At 46.1% G+C, this 20,059-nt stretch overlaps 5 protein-coding genes across 5 annotated transcripts; 3 read left to right on the forward strand and 2 right to left on the reverse strand.

Annotated features, from left to right (window-relative positions):
- Positions 1–1,336: 1,336 nt before the first annotated feature.
- AK88_01074 (uncharacterized protein) lies at positions 1,337–2,488 on the forward strand (the record flags this gene model as incomplete). Its single annotated transcript, XM_012478712.1, has 1 exon — positions 1,337–2,488. The coding sequence occupies one exon, from the start codon at positions 1,337–1,339 to the stop codon at positions 2,486–2,488; it is 1,152 nt and encodes a 383-aa protein (XP_012334135.1).
- Positions 2,489–3,770: 1,282 nt separating this feature from the next.
- On the forward strand, positions 3,771–5,804 carry AK88_01075 (uncharacterized protein; the record flags this gene model as incomplete). The annotated part of the gene is made up of 1 exon (XM_012478713.1): positions 3,771–5,804. The coding sequence occupies one exon, from the start codon at positions 3,771–3,773 to the stop codon at positions 5,802–5,804; it is 2,034 nt and encodes a 677-aa protein (XP_012334136.1).
- Positions 5,805–6,098: 294 nt separating this feature from the next.
- Positions 6,099–7,514, reverse strand: AK88_01076 (uncharacterized protein; the record flags this gene model as incomplete). The annotated part of the gene is made up of 1 exon (XM_012478714.1): positions 6,099–7,514. The coding sequence occupies one exon, from the start codon at positions 7,512–7,514 to the stop codon at positions 6,099–6,101; it is 1,416 nt and encodes a 471-aa protein (XP_012334137.1).
- Positions 7,515–9,018: 1,504 nt separating this feature from the next.
- AK88_01077 (uncharacterized protein) lies at positions 9,019–11,701 on the forward strand (the record flags this gene model as incomplete). Its single annotated transcript, XM_012478715.1, has 2 exons — positions 9,019–10,282; positions 10,410–11,701. The coding sequence occupies 2 exons, from the start codon at positions 9,019–9,021 to the stop codon at positions 11,699–11,701; spliced, it is 2,556 nt and encodes an 851-aa protein (XP_012334138.1).
- Positions 11,702–12,716: 1,015 nt separating this feature from the next.
- On the reverse strand, positions 12,717–19,619 carry AK88_01078 (uncharacterized protein; the record flags this gene model as incomplete). The annotated part of the gene is made up of 1 exon (XM_012478716.1): positions 12,717–19,619. The coding sequence occupies one exon, from the start codon at positions 19,617–19,619 to the stop codon at positions 12,717–12,719; it is 6,903 nt and encodes a 2,300-aa protein (XP_012334139.1).
- Positions 19,620–20,059: the final 440 nt, after the last annotated feature.

A 20,059-nucleotide genomic window follows, 5' to 3' on the forward strand; every position in this document is an offset into this window, starting at 1 on the left:
CGCTAACACAGAAGAGGCGATAACGGGGTTGTCCCCAATGATAGGCGCTACAAGTATGACATGAACGTAACATCGGAAGGGATACACAAGGTAGGCGCCTGCACCATTTTTATACATGTGCCACTGTAACGTTGTGGAGCGACACAAACACGGAGTCCCATTCGATAAAAAAGATATTCCACAAAAACACGCGATCCGCGCTGTTTTTACTCATTTTTTATTCACTTTTTTTTTTTTTTTGTTTTTTTTTTTTTTACTTCCATTTTTGTTTCCTTGCTTCCCACCTTCGCTCTACGGTTACTGCTGTTTCTCTACGCTGCACGGATACGAAAAAAAAAAAAATTCATTGCCTGACCCGTTCAGGCGAAATTCGAAATTTTTTCGAAAAAATATGATCGGGTCAGGCAAAAAAAAAAGGGTGGAAAAAAAAAAAAAAAAAAACATAGAAGCGCATTTTGTGCATAATGGCGTATGCGCCTAACTGCAAATGGTAAATGCGTGATTTGCATCCCCCCCCTATTTCTTGCACCATTTCGCATTTCTCCGTGCCTCCATTTCCACATTCCGGCCATGTTTTCCCCGCATGCTCGGTCCCCGTTGAGCAGCTATATTTTCCCCGGTACAACCGTTCGCTTTAAACGACACGGTCCGAAGTTTTCCCCCCTCGGGATTATTCGTCAAAGCGCCTTTTTTGCAGGAAAGGTAACTTATGGTACGACACCTTACCCCATAACTGTTTGCGCGGCTGCATATGCAACTCCGCATGGAAGAAAAAACCCGTTAACAAGGGAATCATAATAAAAAGAGCTAAGCCGACAAGGGCGCAACTGTCAAAAGGGCCAAGTCCCATAAAGGCTGAACGGATAAAAGGCTGAATTTCCAAAACGAAGCTCTATCCAAGAAAGGCGTCCCATCCAAAGCGCATCGTGTAGGAGACCCACCCTAGAAGTCCCTCTCCCGCGCGCTCCGCTGAAATGATTGCCGCCGCAACGTGCTGTCGCGTATGTAGGTGTATGTAGGAAAGCCCGTGGCCCAGCGCGTAATCATCAGAAAGGGGTGAAAAAACTGTGTCGCGCCGAGGTCGCCGTAGCGGAGCTTAAACCCCCCCCCCCCCCAAAAGAGCGCTTTTGTTGAAGTAGCCCCCCGGGATCCTTGCCGAAATAGCGCGCGAAGAGAAGGGGGGATACCAAGCTAGGAAGCCTCACACGGCACGATACGCCCACACGGAACGATACGCCCGTACGGAAGATTAGCGCCCAACCCCTGTGACATGCCCAGCTACGTGCATCGGGTTACCACTCCCTACACCGCTTTACACCGCTAGCACCGCAGCACAATGAGCGAATCGCCCATGTGCCTGTTCATCGCGTGCTCCACGAGAGACAACACGAGCCGAGAGTACATCTACACGATCCTGAAGAACCGCCTTCTGGGTAGCCACGTGTGCATCGACACCAACATCCTGGACGTCCCGACCAACCTCAAGTTCTGCTCCTTTGACGACCTCCTCAAGTGTGCAGACGATTTACAAAAGTATGACAGTTACGCATATGGCTGTTTAAAAAAAATTGAAAAACTTGCAAAAGAGTATGATGAAAATATAGAGTTAAAAATTATATACCAGAGGCAACACATTAACATTGATCAATATATAAGGCGCTTCAGTTGGGACGATGCCAAGTACCCACGCAACAGGTCACTAACGGATACCATCGACGTGATGGTTAATAATATTACCAAGCTGTCTGACGAAATACATATAAAGTCAAGTATGCTAAACGAATTAAAAGAAAAAAAAAAAAAAGATATCCCCAAAACAGATACGAATAATTTTTTTTTAAAAAATTTAAATGAAATTTTGACTCCACAAACAGTTAACCAAAATGATTTTATGGAGACAGAATATTTGACCACGTTAATTGCATACATTCCTAAAAATTCTGTGGAAGAATGGCTAGCTAGTTATGAAAAATTTTCAGAGTATGTAGTGCCCAGATCAACAGAACAGTTCAAGGGGTTAGTGGACAAGGATGGTAATACATTGTGGAAGGTTTACGTGTTTAAAAAATTTGCTGAAAGTTTTAAAGAAGCAGCCAAGTTGAAAAAATTCGTTGTCAAATCTTTTAAGTATGATGAGAAGAAGTACAATGATGTTATGGAGTCTAGGACAAAAGTGGAAGCGGAAATTATACGACAAGAAACTTTCTTACGTAGGATGTGTTTAGCAGCTTTTTCAGATGTTTTTAGCGCCTTTATTCATATTAATATATTGAGAGTCTTTTGTGAATCCGTCCTTCGCTTTGGAGTGCCCCCCAACTTTGCCTCCTTCAGTATACGCATCAATGGGGAAAGTAAAGAGAAAAAAGTGCGAAAAAAGTTGTATGATATATTTTCCACCACGGACTCGATTGGAAAAAATTACATTAAGAGGTCTGATGAAAATGATGAGGAAATATATCCCTATGTCTCGGTGTCCTTCAAAATATGACACACACCTCAAGTGGGGGGAGAGAGGTGTGAAAAATTTTCTTTTTATTTTATTTTTTTTTTTTTTTAATGTTACACCCTTATGCACACACAGCATGCATATCTGCGAACCGTTTGTCAATTCTTTTTTTTACTTTTCTCTCCCTTTTGTGCATGAACCTGAGCAGACGACTTTATCATGCCACAGTTGTGAATATACCTACCCATGTTCACCTTTATCTGGAGCTGCAGTTGTGTAGTGGCGCGGCAAAGTGGAGGGGGATGAGGCAGAACCCGCATGTGCTTATTTCTGTGTGCACAGGTAACGGTTACGTGGGTCAGTTCGTATAAGGCATTACTGGGATAGCCTCTTATTGGAGTAATAATGATTGACGCTGGTTGTCACCAGGAGTGCTTTTCACCGGCGTTGTAATTGGAAATGGTTTGATACCGATGGGGTATGCAACACATGTAGGTGTCTTCGCTGACTCGTTTTTTTTTCCCCCTCTTTGACGATGCCACAAGTTGAAGGTGTTGTCTCCCCGCGAGGAGGCCCCCCCAAAAAATAGGGCGAAAAAAAGGGCATAAAAATGGCCGTAAAAAATGGGCATAAAAATGGCGTAAAAAAGGGAAAAACAACGCCAAGACGCTTCCGTGCCTTTATGCCCCTCCTGATGAGAAGACGCCCGGGCGGCAATTCCCCATGTACTGCATGCGCCCCGTACTTTGGGAAACGATCACGCACGCGAGGCGCAAAGTTGCAGATCGTTCCTCCGAATTTGTTGCAGGGAATTTTCCGGAAGAGGGAACGTCGGGTAAAGCGTGACCAGGGGGCACGAAAAGGGACCCCATTGTTCATCGTTCGTTCATTCCGTTTTATATTATTTTGTTTTGTTTATTTATAATTTTTTTTTTTCCGCTCGGCCAGCTGAACACGTCCAGCTCAAAGCGGCATCCGCCAACCTTTCGTACAAGTCGCCAAGTGACCAGCGCACTAGATAATCGATCGAGCACCAGTGTCACTAAAAAAAAAAAAAAATACACAAGTATGGTAAACTTGCCGCACAATGATACACACCCATACACACTCCTCGTAACCCTTACCAAATCGCGCGAGAGAGCCAGGCCTCATAATGGTGTTTCCCCCCTCCCCCGAGACCGTTTTTTTTTTTTTTTTTGTTCCTGACTGGAAGTGGCCAAGTGCAGAAGCCAATATACAGCACGATTGAGAGAAGAGACTTGTATTTTCCGTGCTGACCTCTTTCCTGTCCCCAATCTGTGCGTTATCATCCACACGGACGAAAATGAGCCATCGGGATAGTGCCCTGCTGGCCAAGTACCACAAGGGGGAAGAGGACAACGGGTTTGTCAGGACGCACTACTTCAAAAAGGTAGAGGCAAAAAATGTGGACACAAATTTGGTGAGTCTTGAAAAAATGTTCCTCCCAGATGATATATTCTTGGACTTGTATATAAATGAAAAGGAAAGAAACAACTTCGATTTTTACCTGAACAATGTAGTAGACGAAAGGACAAGGACGACAGACTTTTTGAGCAGCTGGACACACATCGAGGTCAGCAACATTTACAACTACATCCTTTATAACAACGCGTCCTGCAGCAACGTCATGGATGATAAGAAGGGACACCTGGTGTTGAAACTCAAATACACAAACGAAAATAAAACCATTACTTCCTACTTTAAGGTCCACTGCCGAAATGTCAAGTGGGAAAGTGAGAAGAAGGTTTGGCACATACCCATTTTTTACATTTACGAGATGACCAAGCTGACCATTTTTCTGGGGGGCACCGTCAGCGACACGGTTTTGTACTACGTGTGCAAGCTGTTTAACCACTTCGCCTCTGCGAGGGAGGCGGTCAAGCAGCCGCTACATAAGCCGCTAAGCAAGCCGCTCAACCAACCGCTAAACGAACCGCCGAACGAACCGCCGAACGAAAAAAATGTGGGGGAGACGAGCAAGGAGGGCCCAACCCCCCCCAGTGCAAACCCTGCAACCAATCAGGCCAACCAGTACGACGCGGCCCTCTTCTCGCGCAGGGACAAGAGCGGGTTCGTTCAGCACGTCGCGAAGAGTACCATGTTCGCCATGCAACACATAATCGTGCACAACCCGGTGAAGAGCGACTCGGTGCAAGTAAAAATCGTGCCGTATAATGAGGAAGTGGTCCGGAAAATGAAAGAGCTTAACCTCTTCCACTGGGACAAAACAGAAAACATCTGGACAGTGAAAAAAACGAATTTTAAAACGTTCCATACGAATGTCATCAAAGGGTTAGAGTACAAGTTGTGCTCCTACTACGATTGTTATAAGTTTGCTAAACAGCAGCTGGTGGTGGAAGGAGGCGCCTGCTGGGCGAGCACCTCCAGCGTGACTTTAGCAAATTCCAAAAAGGGCGCCACCAAAATGAGTTCGTTAAAAAGAAAGAGAAATATACCAGATAGCGATATGAAGAAGACAAAGCAAAATTGTAATATGAATCTTTGCTACGAGAGTACAGACTCGTCCTACTCAGACGAACTGTCGCACAACGTGGATGCAAGTTACTACGAAGGAAGAGAACAAGTGAATAAAATAAAGCTCATCGGGGCGGCTAACAACTACTACAGAGATATCATATATAACAAGCTAAACAAACTCAAACATTTGAAGCCTCCAAATTTTACTTATGACCCAAAGGGACTAATAACGAAAAATGGTGCAGGGACTAAAGGAATTGAAATTTACGACATGCCAAGTGATATAAACGAATGGAACAAAATAAGTTTTTGTATCGTCCCAGATGAAAAAGAACACGTCGATTTATATGACCCCAAAATTTTATGTAGCTTAGTCAGCGATGTGTACATGCTCAAGGAAAAAGCAATTGATCTTATTTTAAAAAAATTTCAAAGGTGGCCTGAATACACCGATGTGTACTGGAACAGCATTTGTACTGAAAATGAATTCATTGTGAGGAACAAAAATTTCAACACCAGACAAAAGCTAGCTCACGATAGACTTTTCAGCAAACAGTTTTTTTATATATTCAATATTGGGAGTGTGAAACAGTCCAATTATTACGATGCGCTATTTTTGTGTAAAGCTTTAATAACTCTTGGCGAGGGAAAAATTGTGAAGGACCCCCTTGACGCCGAGTATATTGTCGTTGCCAACTGCAACGATCCAAATGCCATTGACTTTTATAACTCCCTGCAGGGCAAACAGAAAAAGAAGAAGCTCCCCTTGTTCGTCACACCCACTTTTATATACGATTGCATTTTGAACTACTCCGTGTCCTACCCCTCCAAGAACAAGAGCCACTTTTCCTTCACCTGACGAGTGGAGCCTCGTTTCTTGTCCACTGTGGGGAACCCACGCAAGTTACGCTAAAAATTTTAAAGACAAACGAAACGGAAAAAAAAAACGCCTGAACGGGTCATTTTTTTTCCCCCCTTTTTCGCAGCAGTTATGTGCAAATTTGGAAAAAAAAAAAAAAAAAAAAAAAAAAAATAGCTAGCTGAAATGTTGTGCAAATGGTGAGTTGTACCTCGCACACGCGCGCGTACATCAGTTGGCCACTTGGAGGAGATGCGAAACGCGCAACTCCTGCAACGTGTTGCGTGTAACCTGCTACGCCACGCTGTCCATATAAGTGAGTATTTCTTGGCAGCACCTGACTTCCTCATGGAAGCCCTGCGAATGCAACACGATGAGGCACCTGCCTCTCTCCACGTCCTGCAAGGACATCCGATTCTTATAGCCATTGTCTGCAAACACCATTTCTTCAACAAAGGATATGTTACAAAGTTTGGCGCATTTCACTTGAATTTTATTTTTTAACTCATGAATAGTGCTTAATTCGTGTCTTCCAAAAAATGCATACGTTTGTTTTTCCATCCCCGTGGAATATCGCCCCTGCGTAGTGTCATTCTGCTGAATCGTAGTGACAGAGTTGTGCATTGCGGCAGTGTGCCCTTTCGTTTCATGTACTATTTGGGTGTTACTACTTTGCTTCGCCTCCGCTGACAAAACATTATTTTTACTTTCTCCCTCTTGAGGGGTCTCACCATGAAGCTTTTTGGCGTCACTTGTCTTTTCCTCCTTATCGATTGGAGTCATCAGATGGGGATCCATCACAGCTGCGGATGCTGTAGTCCTCCCGTGTGAAGTCACACGACACGAGTCATTCGACACACACGACTCGTTGAGCTTGCCCAGTTCCTTTAAAACCATGTAGACCTCCCTGGACGCATAGGCGTCGGCAGCAGCATACAGAATTTGCTCTTCCTTCAAGTCATCACTTAACCAATTAGACAAGCGAAAACGTTTTTCTAAATTCTTTTTAAGAAATAATTTAACTAAGAATTGTAATGAAGGAGGGTACAAAAAATTCTGCATGCAAAAATCATATAAATCGAACGTGTTCCTTATTTGAATATGTTGGTCTTGGAACATGTCTTTGTCATTTCGAATGTCATGGCACACTTTTCTTATTTTCGCATCCTCCATAATTTCCTTCACGCACATGGGAATTTTCCCCTCCAGTTTGTTAATGTTAAAGACGAAACACAAATTTTTCGAGCTCAGCTGAATGAGGCACAGCGTTTTCTGCTGACTGCATGGTGGGTAGTTATTCCTGTGTACTCTCTTTAATAAATTACCTTCTGTTGACAATGCCGTGAACCCTTTCAATTTATTCTCCTTCCTACTATCTACTCTGTGTAGGGATACGTATGACAACATGTTACTTTGCATCCCCTTGCTGCGGATGGCGTCCCTGAGTGGTTGAGCTCTGTGGGGAACCTTCCCGCTGTCCACATGGTTCAAACGACCTTCACTTAGTTCCAAAACGAACTCCGTGTCAAACCCAATAATGTCCGTACCCAGGTACTGCATTATACCCTTTTCATACTTATGCACATTTTCATCATGTACATATATGACCGAGCCGGGGAACTTCAAGAGACGTAAGTGTTGTCCTGTGCTATTCTCATGTGGATTAACTGTGCACAAGGTCCCCATGCACCTTTTAAAAAGCTTTCGCATTGTTGCGCACGCCGTGTGGGGAAGCGGGGCAACACGAAGCGCGTGGAGGGGTACCTATCATATGGGGGGCTTTTTTGCCTGCCAAGAGAAGGCATCCCATTTTTTTATCCCCGCTCTGGGCGCCTCAGATACTTTTTGTGCATGTTCGCAGGAGGGGGCCACAACGGCAACATCGACCAGTAGCGGGTCACAGAGAAATGTAAAACATGGGCCTAGTGTACCGTACCAAGTATGCATACACACGAAAAGAATAAAAAAAGGCTAACTCGAACGTGTCAAAAGCTACTGGGCGCGCAACTGGCCGCAACAGGATCGATGCCTTTTCAGTTCTTCCCACGTGTGCAAGAGAAAAAGGGAAAGTGTTGTTCCACCCCCCCTCCTCTATCCTGTTCACATGCTATTCTTCTTTTTTTCCATTTTGGCATGTTAAAAAAAAAAAAAAAAAAAAAAAAAAATAGATCACCCTTAATAAACATGCCACTGCTCGAAAGTCCTAGGGAACACACGTCCCCCCCGCCGCCGTCGATGCATTTATGCACTCACACCACGCTTGGAAGAAATGACCACAACGCAAAAGTGACAACCATTTTTGCTAAACAAATTGAAAGGAAAGAGCAGTGGGGAAAAAAAAAAAGGAACACACCACAATGTGTGTCATTATAAATATCATGTAGTATAATATGCCCTCTCATGCAGAAAAGAACAGAAACGTAACACCCCCTTTTTAATGTTGCGGGTGAGTCGGTCCAGGCAGCAGTTCATTCCCGTGAGTGCGCACCAAATGCACCAGCCTGTGCGACGGTAACGTATGCATGAAAGTGGAAAATGTATTTGAGTAGGGGGTGGGGTGGATGTGTCATGTCGCCAATATTGTACGCTCGTCCATGCGTCCAAGCCTGAACAGTTTTAATCGAAAGGGGTGGAATATAATATCCCATTTGTTTGTTAATTGTACCAAAGTTTTTTTTTTTTTTTTTTTTTTTGTGCTGACCCATTTTTTTGAGCTTTCCTTTTTTTGTTGCATTTCTTTTTTTTTCTTCACCCCCCCCCAACCTTGGCTTCTTTTCCACGTGCTTGTTCCAACCACCTCTGTATGAAGTGCAAAGAATTTTACTTCGTTGGAACGTGTATCTTTGGAATACGTGCCTCTCAAGTGTGTATGCACAGTTCAGAGTGAATTCAGAGTTGAAAAACAGAAGGCCAAAAAAGGCGAAAGCGTGTGCGTGCAAGCATACGCACGAACACAATCGCTTATGCTTTACACTTTTCACCTACACACTTGCATACCTGTGTGCGCAATCCCCCCCGCGAGGACGCACACACGCAACTGCGTGTGAAGGAATCCCCAACGGGTTTCCTCTGGCCAACATTTTTTATTTCACACCATTTATGTGCATCCTCCTGGGAGAGGGTTACACACCTGCAACGAATAGCGGCCCACGCTCGCTACACCGCTTCCCCACTACACCGCTTCGCTCTGTTCACCGCTACACCTCAAGCCACCATGTCGTTCGACAACGTCGGGAGCAACATGAACCTGAGCATCCACAAGATGTACAGCGCGAGGTACAGCGCTCCCACTAAAATGAGCGATGACTGCAAACCCGTGGCGAAAAAGAGGAGGTGCACCATCTCCGTGGCGAATGAACCAAGCGCTCATCCAAGAAACCACATAGATTACCTTAACTACAACTTCAACAATGCCTTTACCAAACGAAGGAAGTACTCCTCTCCCTACTCCATGTATAACCAAAACAAAAAGTTCACTCCACTCAAATGCAGAACACAACTCAGAAGCAGCGTCGATGAAAGTATTAAGAAAAGTGCCGCTGTGAGGTCCATAGTGAATAGGACGATGAAAAAAAACAAGCCCGAAATATATGATCATAATGAAAAAAATTATTTGAATATGAGTAAGGCATACTACCTGAACATGCTTGACGGAACAGGGAGCACCACACAGTTACCTCATGCAGGACAGGTAACAGAGTCTTCAAATCATACCATGCAAAACGCACAAATGGCAGACCATAGAAGGAACTTAAACGAAACGTATATATTGAGTAGCACTACCCAGAGTGAAAACACAAAAGGATACATTAATACAAATGCAGATAGCCAAAATACATTCAGAGAGACCCTTCCTTTGTATATAAACTCCGAGTCCACAATTTCTAGTTTCAACTTAGAACGTGAATTAGAGAATAAGTTATACTTAGAAGGAGTTGCACCGATTGGCAATGCAACCGGTGCACTACGTATTTCCCCAGAAATGGATGTGAGAAAAAAACTGGACATGTATAAAGCAAATGGCACAGTGATGGATTACGGAACACACAGTCGTGCTGATTATGTGAGGAAGGATGACGAGGAAAGGAAGAAAATAATGGAGAGCCATCCACTGAAGAGAAGACACACAACTCAATTTTTAAGGGAGCAAGAAAAATACAATTACTCCGACTCCAATTACCTAAATAAATATATGTACGTAGAAAGAAATAATAAGAGCAACACGCGGAGGCACAGTGATGCTATTAGGTGCAAGTCTCTCAATGGACTTTACTACAGTGACGTCACAAATGAACCAAGCGTATACTCCTTCAGGAGCGAAGCGTTACCGCAAAGTTACCACAGTAGTCGTGGTGTGAACACCTCACGCAATTCCCACCACAAGGAGTGTTGCAACCAGGACTCCGACAACCCGCTCTTCCACACGTGCTTCTTCAAGAACGCAGAAGAGTTCGAAAATGGAGACATCAAGCGGAAAGGTATTTGCATGGAGGAAGGGGGCGCTGTTGTTCAAAGTTGAGCAACAACAGAACATATATACGAGCCGCGCACACGACCAACTTCATTCTAATAACACACATTTTTTTTTTTTTAATTCTCCCTTAGAGAACGTGGAGCCAATAAACCCAAACGAAGAAGACGACTCGGTACTGAAGAACGACGCGGAGTATCTCTTCAGCAGGGGCTTCTTCAAGGACATTTACTCGAACATACAACGCAAGGGAGAGTTGAATTTCATTGACGAGTTGCTAGAAGCAGATGACGAATATTACATTAGCAAAAGTAAATTAAATAAAATTATTGAAAATGCAAAAAATAAAGAAATGAAGTACCACTACATAGATCGTATGTTCTTGTACAGACATGCCAAAAATGTAATTGACGATGCCGATTATGAAACATATATGAACAAGTGTAGAATCCAGCACAAGTATTTAGATGTACCTTTTCCAAATCTTACTGAATTAATGAACCTCAAGTCGGTTGGTCTCTTTGATGAAGTGGATGACACAGATGAGTACTACCATGCGGAGGTCAAGCTCCTTGAGAGGTATTACTACACATCTAGGGGAGGCGGGCCTCCAGAGGAAGGTGACCACCTGCAACAGGGATACAAAGACAAAATGAAAATGGCCATGCCAATGGCTATGTCTGCTATGGGACTGAGCAGAGGGCAGAAGGGTAGTGATGGAGGAGATGTAGTTCAAAACGGGGACGAAGACAAACAGGGGGATGGTATTATAACAAAAGAGACAACAGTAGTAGGAGAAGGATCATTAATGGAGGATCCACGTGGTGGAGAAAATGCAATAGAACACATGAGCAAAATTGAAAATGCGAATCAAACTGAACATAGAATTGTCCTCTCAAGTAGAAACGCTCCCTTTAACGATGACCCATATGAAGAGGAATTTGCTGACCGAGAGAAAAGGGAGAAATTAATTTTCTTAATGAATAAAATGAAGAGAGAAAAAGATTCCTTTTTCGAAAGGATCTTAGATGCACCTGACTTTTCAAAAATTCTAGAACCCGTTTTTTCTCTCAACGAAAGCTTCCTCCTCTCACACCAACTATTTAATGTACAATATGCAGCCCAACTAGGACCCGTTGTGTACCTCATCAAAACAGAGGACGAACATTATGTATACAGAGCGATTGAGGTTAGTAGATTGTTCGAAGAAAAGGTAAAGTCCATCTTAGACAACCAAAAGGTTAATGGAAACTCAAAGGACAGAAATGATTATTATGACTGCTTCTCGAATGAAAAGTTTCCTTTTCTCCACGAGCTCGATGTTAAGTACTACTTACGAATACCCATGAGCACGGGGTGGAATCACTTTGGCTATTTGAAGAACCAAAACAATGTGCTCTTCTTCCGCAGACGTAAGAATTCCTAGTGTTGGGGAGTGACAGAGCGGTAAGAGCCGTCTAACCGCTTCTCATCATCGTGGAGTAACATCTCCGTTCAAATGTATCTTGTGTAATATGCCACCGAAATGTATGTTCATGTGGAGACCCAAACGGGTTACGCTCACCACGGCGCACAATTGCACTCCGTGGCGAAAGTATAAAAAAGTCGCCCCCCGGTTCGCAAAGACATATATCTCTCTTTCCCTGGATGCCTGCAAACTCGGTGCGCACACGCAGGCTTTTACACATATATGTATACATACATATCGTAACACGCATACTATGTGCACTGTGCAATGTGCACTGTGCAGCTGGGCTTGGGGTGTGTGGAGGTTAGACGACCCACTACTAATCCTGCAAACGGCTAGCTATTTTTTTTTTTCACTAACACGCAATAGCCTTTTATATTTGCTAATACCATTTTGACCACCGCTTGAAGGACACACTTGTCCCTCGAATGTCAATAGGCAGTACGGACGTCTGTCCCATATGGCACACCATCCTGTCCTCACGAACACGCAGCTGTTCTCCCCTCTGACCACTCCAATGGAAAGAACAAACCTCTCCCTCTATCGAACTGATGAAGTGCAAAATTTGTTAATGTGTCGCCTTAGGGTTGTAAAGTTCATTTTGTGTATAACACGGGGTGGGCGGAGAAAAAAAAATGTTAGCGGCCACTCCCCGTATGCAACACGAAGGGTAGAACTGATTAATCCGCTCTAAAATGGAAAGACGTCGCAGCAGAAATTATAAGTGCGAAAACGCCGCGTGGTTCAAAGTGGACCTCGGAGATTCATCGCGCGGGGTAAATAGAAATGCGCACAACTGTATATAAGCTACTGCCCCATTAACAGATACAAAGGGGGGATGCATCTCGGGTGAGCATGCTCATCGCACCATACTTATTTATATTTGTTGCCCCTTTTTTTTTCGTTCTCATGTCAGCGTGGGAAAAGCTTAGCTGTGGTGATCTCTCCCCCTCCCACTTCTTTTCACACAACGTCACTTCTTTCTGCTCCTTGCAGGTTTGCTAACTCTGTTATTGTATGCACCTGTATCATTCATACCTTTCTCGTACATGCTTTTTCTGTTTTTATTCTTCCGTCGGTAACTCCCCCTATTGGTAGTACTCTCGTATGCCTCTCCTCTGCCACCCCCACCAGGGAGGGAACCCGTCTCCTCCTGGGTACACAAATCAACACTACAGTGGGGGTTTTCTCCAACGATTAGTTGCTCTTGGTCAGTTGCACACATCTCGTAGTCGCGCGAGATGGGGTCGAGTTGGTGAACTTCCTCCGTGGGATCATTATGATCATATGCATTCTCTCCTTCCAAGCTGCAAAGAACGGGTTCTATCGTTGAAACGTTGTTGGTGTCCCTCAAATTATCTCCATGTGGTCCATAATTGGTGTATGCTCTGTCACTTTTCATTTCGCTCCTGTCACCCCCTTGCTTCGGCGATCTCATTTTATTCGCTACCTGCTGACGTGGCGGCGATGAGTTAGCATAACCCACCTTCCTATCGCTCGATTCTCCTCGACTGATCCTCCTTAAGTGGTTCGTCTCTGTGTTGTCTTTCCTCTCCCTCTGCTTGGCTTCCCCTTTGAAGGCGCCGTTTTCCTCACCAAGGACGACCTCAAAATGGGGGGGCATTCCATCTGTTCGGTTGCCTCTAACCATGTCCACGCACTTCCTTTCCTTGGCCACATCAACGTCCATCCCACCATCACAGGGAGTGGTAGTAGTACCACCTACTAATAAATCACCTCTACGCAGACCGTCTTTCTTGTTTCGCATAGCTTGCACATCTCCGTGCACAAGATGATGTTGAGGATGATGCTGCAGATGATGCTGAAGATGAAGCTGGTTCTTCCTCTTAAATCGGCTTTCCTCCTTATCTCTCCCTTCATTTTCTCCTTCCTCCCCGAGGCGGTCACCTATGAGTGAGTCATTCCCCTTTAGAGACTCTCCCTCTCCTCCACGACCTCCACTGTTACCATGTGCAACATCCATGCCAACATCGCCTTTCTTTTCTCCCTTTGCCGATCTCGTATCCCTGCGGAAAGGGATTCCTTCCACACCTCTCGACCACCTGTTTCTACTTTTGCTCCTCACTCCATCATCAGCATGAATTCCCTGGTCCGCTTCCCTCACAGGGTCAATATCGTCCCTGTCAATTACGTCTTGCCTTCCGTTATACATCACATGTTCTTTCTCCTCATGCGGACTTGGCTGCGTTCTTCTCCTGTCGCTTCTATAATGCGTTCCAGCGTGGGCACCATAATTCACCCACTTTTTACTTACCATGGTACATGGTTGTGTCTTCTCCAATGGGTTGTTAATAATTACCACCTCGGTGTCCTCACACTTGATCTCATCTAACGTGGGCACGCTGTTCAAGCCATCCCCGTTCACATGGTTGTTTCCCTTTCCGTGTGTACTTTGGTGGGCATTCGTTGTGGTGGCTGCAAAGTGGGATGATGTACTAGGGCCGGCGACAGCGGGGGGGGACCAATTTGCTCCATAATTGAATGCATGGTTAGCCCCGTACCCACCACCTACGTACGAAGCATTCCTACCCTTTGTCCGCCCATTCACCGTATGGGTAGCTGACTTGAACGTCGGTTCGCAACCGCCGTTATAATGATACCCTCCACTGGCACTGCCTCCGTTGTTACCTGGGTTGATCAAGCCCCCATTAGGATCGAACCCTGAGCCGGCCTTAACAGGGCCACTGCTGAATGGGGCGTTGCCACCGTTGAACGGGGCGTTACCACTGCTAAACGGCGCGTTACCACTGCTAAACGGCGCGTTACCACTGCTAAAAGGCGTGCTACCACTACTGTGGTGGGGAGGCATGCTTCCCTCATCGGCATAAGAAAAAAGGTTCCCCGTGGCGACATTCCTCTGACAGGAGAAACGACTGTTTGGCATCGTCCCGTTTCTGTTCATGTAATTATTAAAATGACTTCTATTCTTCCCTGTGTTGCTGTTCGTGGGTTGGTTGGTCCATTGGTGCCCCCCTATTCTATAATGACTGGCGGTCCCGTTTCTCTGCTGCCTTCGTTGAGTAAAGCCATTCATGTGACTGTGGTTGTGGCGTTCGTACCCCCCATTGAATGTATATCCGTTACCGTCTCGCACGCTGTCCAGTGCATCTGCACCACCTACAGTGTTCTCTCCTCTTGAATGTTCACCACCTCCAAAGTGATTGGCATAAAAGCCGTAATTGTCGTTTACGCCCTCAACTTCGCTTCCTCCCTGATGGTCATTGTAGCTGCTGTTTTGGCCTCCCTTTTGACCACTGCTAGGGCCGCCACTCCCAACACTGCACCCCTGGGGTTGGTAGTTCTCCATGGAAGAGTCATTCTGACCATTCATGTAGCAGTAGTCCGATGTGTTTATATTTCTCCTGCGTCGTTCAGGGAGGTGGGCGAAGAAACCCTTCTGGCCGATCATATGCCTAACCATTCTTCCACCACTACCGTTCATGTGCACCTTGGAGTGTGCACAGTTGGAAGCACTTGTGTCCATCGTCGTTATGGTCGCCGTGGTGGTGGTACCCGTCCCTGTGGGTGATATTCTACTTAACACAAAATCATTTTGAATTAGACCCTTGTCCCCATAGCTGTTGTTCCCCAGTACTTCATTCTTGGAGTAACTGTGGGAGGTGTTGCCATCCGTTAGGTTACTCTTTAAGGGAGTATTTTCCTGGGGGATACACTTGAACAGGTTGTTTCTGGTGACCACTTCGTTGTGCATGTCACCTCGGTGATAGTTTCCACGCTTACCGTAGTTTCCTCCATGGTGACCCCTCCCTCCTCGGTGGTGACCTCTACCACTGTAATGGCTGCGCTCACCGTAGTTTCCTCCTACTCTGCCGCAATGAACGCTTACACGGCTACTCCCTGCGCACGCGTCGCCGCCACCCACACAGTCCTTCCTGCTCAGGAACGCTCCTCTGACCACTCCCTCACGGGGGGCTACTACTTCTTCCTCCTCCTCTCCATGGCTACAACTCATCCGTTTGTCTTCCTCCCACTTCGCTTCATCCGTATGGCGCTCCGCCGTATCGCGGTCCACCGCATCGTCCTCATCTGTCTTGGGGTCCCTGTCCACACGGAGGGCCCTCTCGAAGGCTAAGCAAAGAAAGGTGTTCTGCGTTTTTATATTACTACCATAGTTAAGATGATCTCGGGAAACGTAAATCGCTTTGTCCGTTTTAACTGCACCGATTTGCCTGACGACTGTCACTTCCTTTTCTGCAGAGCATCCCCCTTTCACACCCTCCACGTAACTGCAAGCAGGTGTTGCTTCACCAAATGTGTACTGGACCTTCCTACTCTGATGCTCCTTTACTTGCTCATTGGGTGAACCCAACATTGTGGATACCCCCTCCACCACATCCCCATCGACGTAGCTAATTAAAACCTTTTGCAAAAGGGTTCTGAACCCATTGACATTCACCGTCCGCTTGAACTTTTCCATGTGGGGCTTCATCATGGCCACTTCTAAATGTTTTAGGTCGTTATTGTGGCAGTAATGTATATTCTCCGATCTAGACCTACGGTACTTTGGGGGGGTAGTTGGTGCCTTCGCCTGACTTAGTCTCTGTTCACCGTGATGCTGCTCCACATCATGCGCGTTACCGCTATGCACCATGATGTGCTCCTCCTTGACCAAGCCCCCAACCCCGCCTCTCCCCTTTCTGCTATCCCCGGCATCTCTCCCCATGATGGATCGTTTAAATTTGTCCGCAGCAGTTCCCTTTTTTTGCCTCCTTAGGATGGGTTCTTTCCTCCAGCCATTCATCGCCATCATCGAGTTAAGCTGTACACTGCTCCTAACATGGGTTAGGTTAGGGTTCACCAAAATGGAATCCTTATCTCGAGTTGAACTCCTGTCACAGATTTGAACATCCTCCTTGAGCGCCTTCAATTCCGCTCTGTAAAAATTCATTGTTGTGTTGTCCGTCGTGGGGGAGAACTCGTCCTTCTGTTCGTAATGGCAGCCTTCCACTGCACCTTTACTCGATAGCATCATCTTACTTTTAACACAAAAGGGAGAACCATTTGTGTAGCTGGAATCTCCTACAAAAACTATCCCCTCATTTGTCATGCCATACATTGGTTCGCCAGGAGGGAACTTCCTATCCACTTCGTCTACTCCAACGGGTTCACTTCTCCGAGTAGACCCTCCCTTCCCTTTATTAGATGAAAAGAAACATTCATGCATGCTGGGGAATTGAGATTTGCCTCCTTTTAAATTCCTTCCATGTTTCTTAAGCGCGTTTGGGGGAAACACACTGTTTTGCTTTTTATATGCCCCGCTTTTGTACATTCCTTGTGGTTCTTGCGATGGATGCACAGAGGGCGCTCCGCCCTGGTTATACTTCCCACTCACTTGGTTGTAGTAGTCGCCCCTCCCTGAGGGGTAACCCCCCACCACTGTGTCCGTCTTTCCCCCCTCACACTTTGCGATACGATTGGAAAGGCGCCTCGGAAAGGGGTTCCGCGACCGATCGCCACCACCATGACTTCCTTCTGTATCATCCAAGCACTGTCTCTCCTCACCGCACACAAGTGCTGCCTCTCCTACACCGTTCGATATAGTCGTCGCAGGTAGGTTTTTCCGCAAGGTATCTTCTTCCCCTATGGTCGTCTTCCCATCTGGACACACTTCATCCACGTAAAACTCCTCCTCCTCCTGATGATGAAGCTCCTCCCTCAATGTCCTACCACCAACATTCCTCACCTGAAGGTCTCCATTCTCAGACACCCCATACTCTTTCGTTACGGTGTTATTCTCATCAAACGAGTGGCCACTGTCCAACTGCGTCACATTTTGTAAGTAGTCCCCTTGGGTGTTCGTTACCAGGTCATTATCAACAAGCGATTTTACACTTCCGTTCATACGTTCCTTATGTTTGTAACCCTTATGAGGTGTTGTCGTGGATGACCCTCGAAATGGGTCCCTCCCATTCCAGTCCTCTGAACGAGCTCCACTAGTACTGCCATTGCACAGGGTATTATTCTTTCCCCTCCAGAAATTTCCATTGATGTTAATTTCATAGTTGGAGCTATACACAGGGGGGTAACTTCTGTTTAGCGCCTTCTTCTTACCTAAACAGTTCTTATTAAACGGGACTGGTGAGTAGTTGTCATTGGTGTTTTTCCCCGTGACTCCATTATTTGCCTGCACATAAGTAGTGCTGTCCATTACATGGTTTCTTTCCCTGATGTGCATACCTTCTTTACTGCTACACTGGTCCTTCCTACACACCTCTACAACATCACAATTGTCGCTCTGCTGATTTGTATCCTGTTCTACATTCAAGCACACCTGTGTGTCCACTTCTCCATCGGAAGGTTTACCACACGAGCCATTCCTTTCGTTGCAGCCTCCTTTAGTCAGGTCGCCTCCTTGGACTGCATCCGTCTTCCCTGTGCCTTCCAACTGGTTGCTTGGGGAGCTAACATCGAGGCAATTGTCGTTCGTAGATACGCCACCATCTGCAGCCCCTTCCTTCTGCACTAGGCAACTGTCAACGCCTTCACTGAGTGGTTCTTCTCCACCGCTGCTGACCTTGGCAGCTGCCCTCGCTTCGCAGTTAGCACTTTGGCTTCCCCCCTGGTTGTCGCCGTGGTGGTTCCAGCTGTTGTGATGGCCCCAGTTATTGTGGTTGTTGTGGTTGTTGTGGTTGTTGTGACTGTTGTGACTGTTGTGACTGTTGTGACTGTTGTGGTTCTGATTGTGATTGTAATTGTTGTAGCTCCGGTTGTAATTTTTGTTGTAATTTTGGTTATAATTATGGTTATAATTTTGGCTGTAATTATGGTTATAATTTTGGCCGTAATTTTGGTTGTACCCGTAGCCGCTACTTTGGCCGCTGCCTTTGCCGCCACCTTGACCGTAGCCGTGGCTGAAGTTTCCCCCGCCGCAGTAGTTCGAGGAGCGATTGCCCACGGAGCTATGGGCGTAATTCGCGCCGCCCTTATATGCGTTCATGTAGCGACCGTTGTTTCTTCTCCTCCCTTTGGTGGAAAAGGCGTTTGGGTTGTCCCTGTCCCACTCCATAACGTGGTGGTTCTCCTGTTGACTCTCAATTCCGCCCTTCATTTTGACTTCCACTCCGTTTGGGACGGCGCATTGTTGGTCACCTTGTTGGTCATTTTGTTGGCCACTCTGATGGCCACTTTGGCTTAGCGGCGATTGGGCCTTTCCGGCGTAGTCTCCCGCGCCACTCCTCGGCGCCGCCATCCTGGAAGGGTAACTTTTCCCCATGCAGTTGTTCGTTCTATGTGTCCAACTTGGGCCTTTTCCATTTGGGTACATGTCCTTATTCATTCCTTCCACATCGGGCTCTTTTTCTATCACTCCGCTCGATTCTACCACCCCGTTAGGACCCCTCCCCTGTGCATCATTTGGCACCGTTTTGAATCCATTCGCAGTGGCTGTTGCTACACCGTCATGGTAGCGATTTCCTCCGTTTCTTCTATTATAATGTGGGTGCACTATCTCTTCCTCGCATATCCCGGTGCCTACGGTGTTATTCACCCCGTTGTTGCTGCGATAAGTTCTACCCCTGGGTGGGTAATCGCCATTCCCTTCGTTGTAACCCATCTTGTGGTATCTCCCATTGGCATACTGGTGGTGATGTATCTTTCCTGGGTTGTAATTCCCACCGGTGTTGTTACACATGTAAGAGTAATTATTATAATTTACATAATCATTCGAACTGCCCTGACTTTCTCTCGTCTGCTTATGATGGTAATTTCCGCTGTTGTTATACTTTGACTTATTCACTTTGACGTAGTTTTCTGGGTGAGGGGTATAGGGTAGGGCGCTCGACTCTTCCTGGTCTCTGCAGTTCCGAAGGGGTTCCTTCTCTTTGGGGGGATTCATGATTGGCGATGGTGCGACCACGTAAGGTGTGTGTTGGGTGTGTGTGGGGAGAGGTCATGCACATGCAAGAAGCACCTTCCGATTTGAGCAGGTCGTACACCCTCTTTCACCTTCCTGCCGATTCGCGGAAAAAACAACTACGTTGCCACGCGCCTGCACAAGTGTTAAACCACCCCACAAACGCTCGCCACGTATCGGTGACTTTTCCCTCACCCGCGAGTACGCTCACCGGCAAGTGTAGATGCAGCATACATGCGCGCAGTGGCGTACTTGCGGGTCACACATGTGTACATATCCCTGCAGGTGGAAGGGGGCCTTTTAATTTGGCCAATGTTGTTGGGATAAACATGGGCATGCATACAATTGCGTAAGCGCGCGCTCAACCTCCTTGATGAGGATGTAAAAAAAAGGAGAAAAAAAAAAAAAAAAAAAAAAAAAAA

The sequence above is a fragment of the Plasmodium fragile genome (assembly GCF_000956335.1).
Source record: "Plasmodium fragile strain nilgiri unplaced genomic scaffold supercont1.9, whole genome shotgun sequence".
NCBI lineage: Eukaryota > Apicomplexa > Aconoidasida > Haemosporida > Plasmodiidae > Plasmodium > Plasmodium fragile.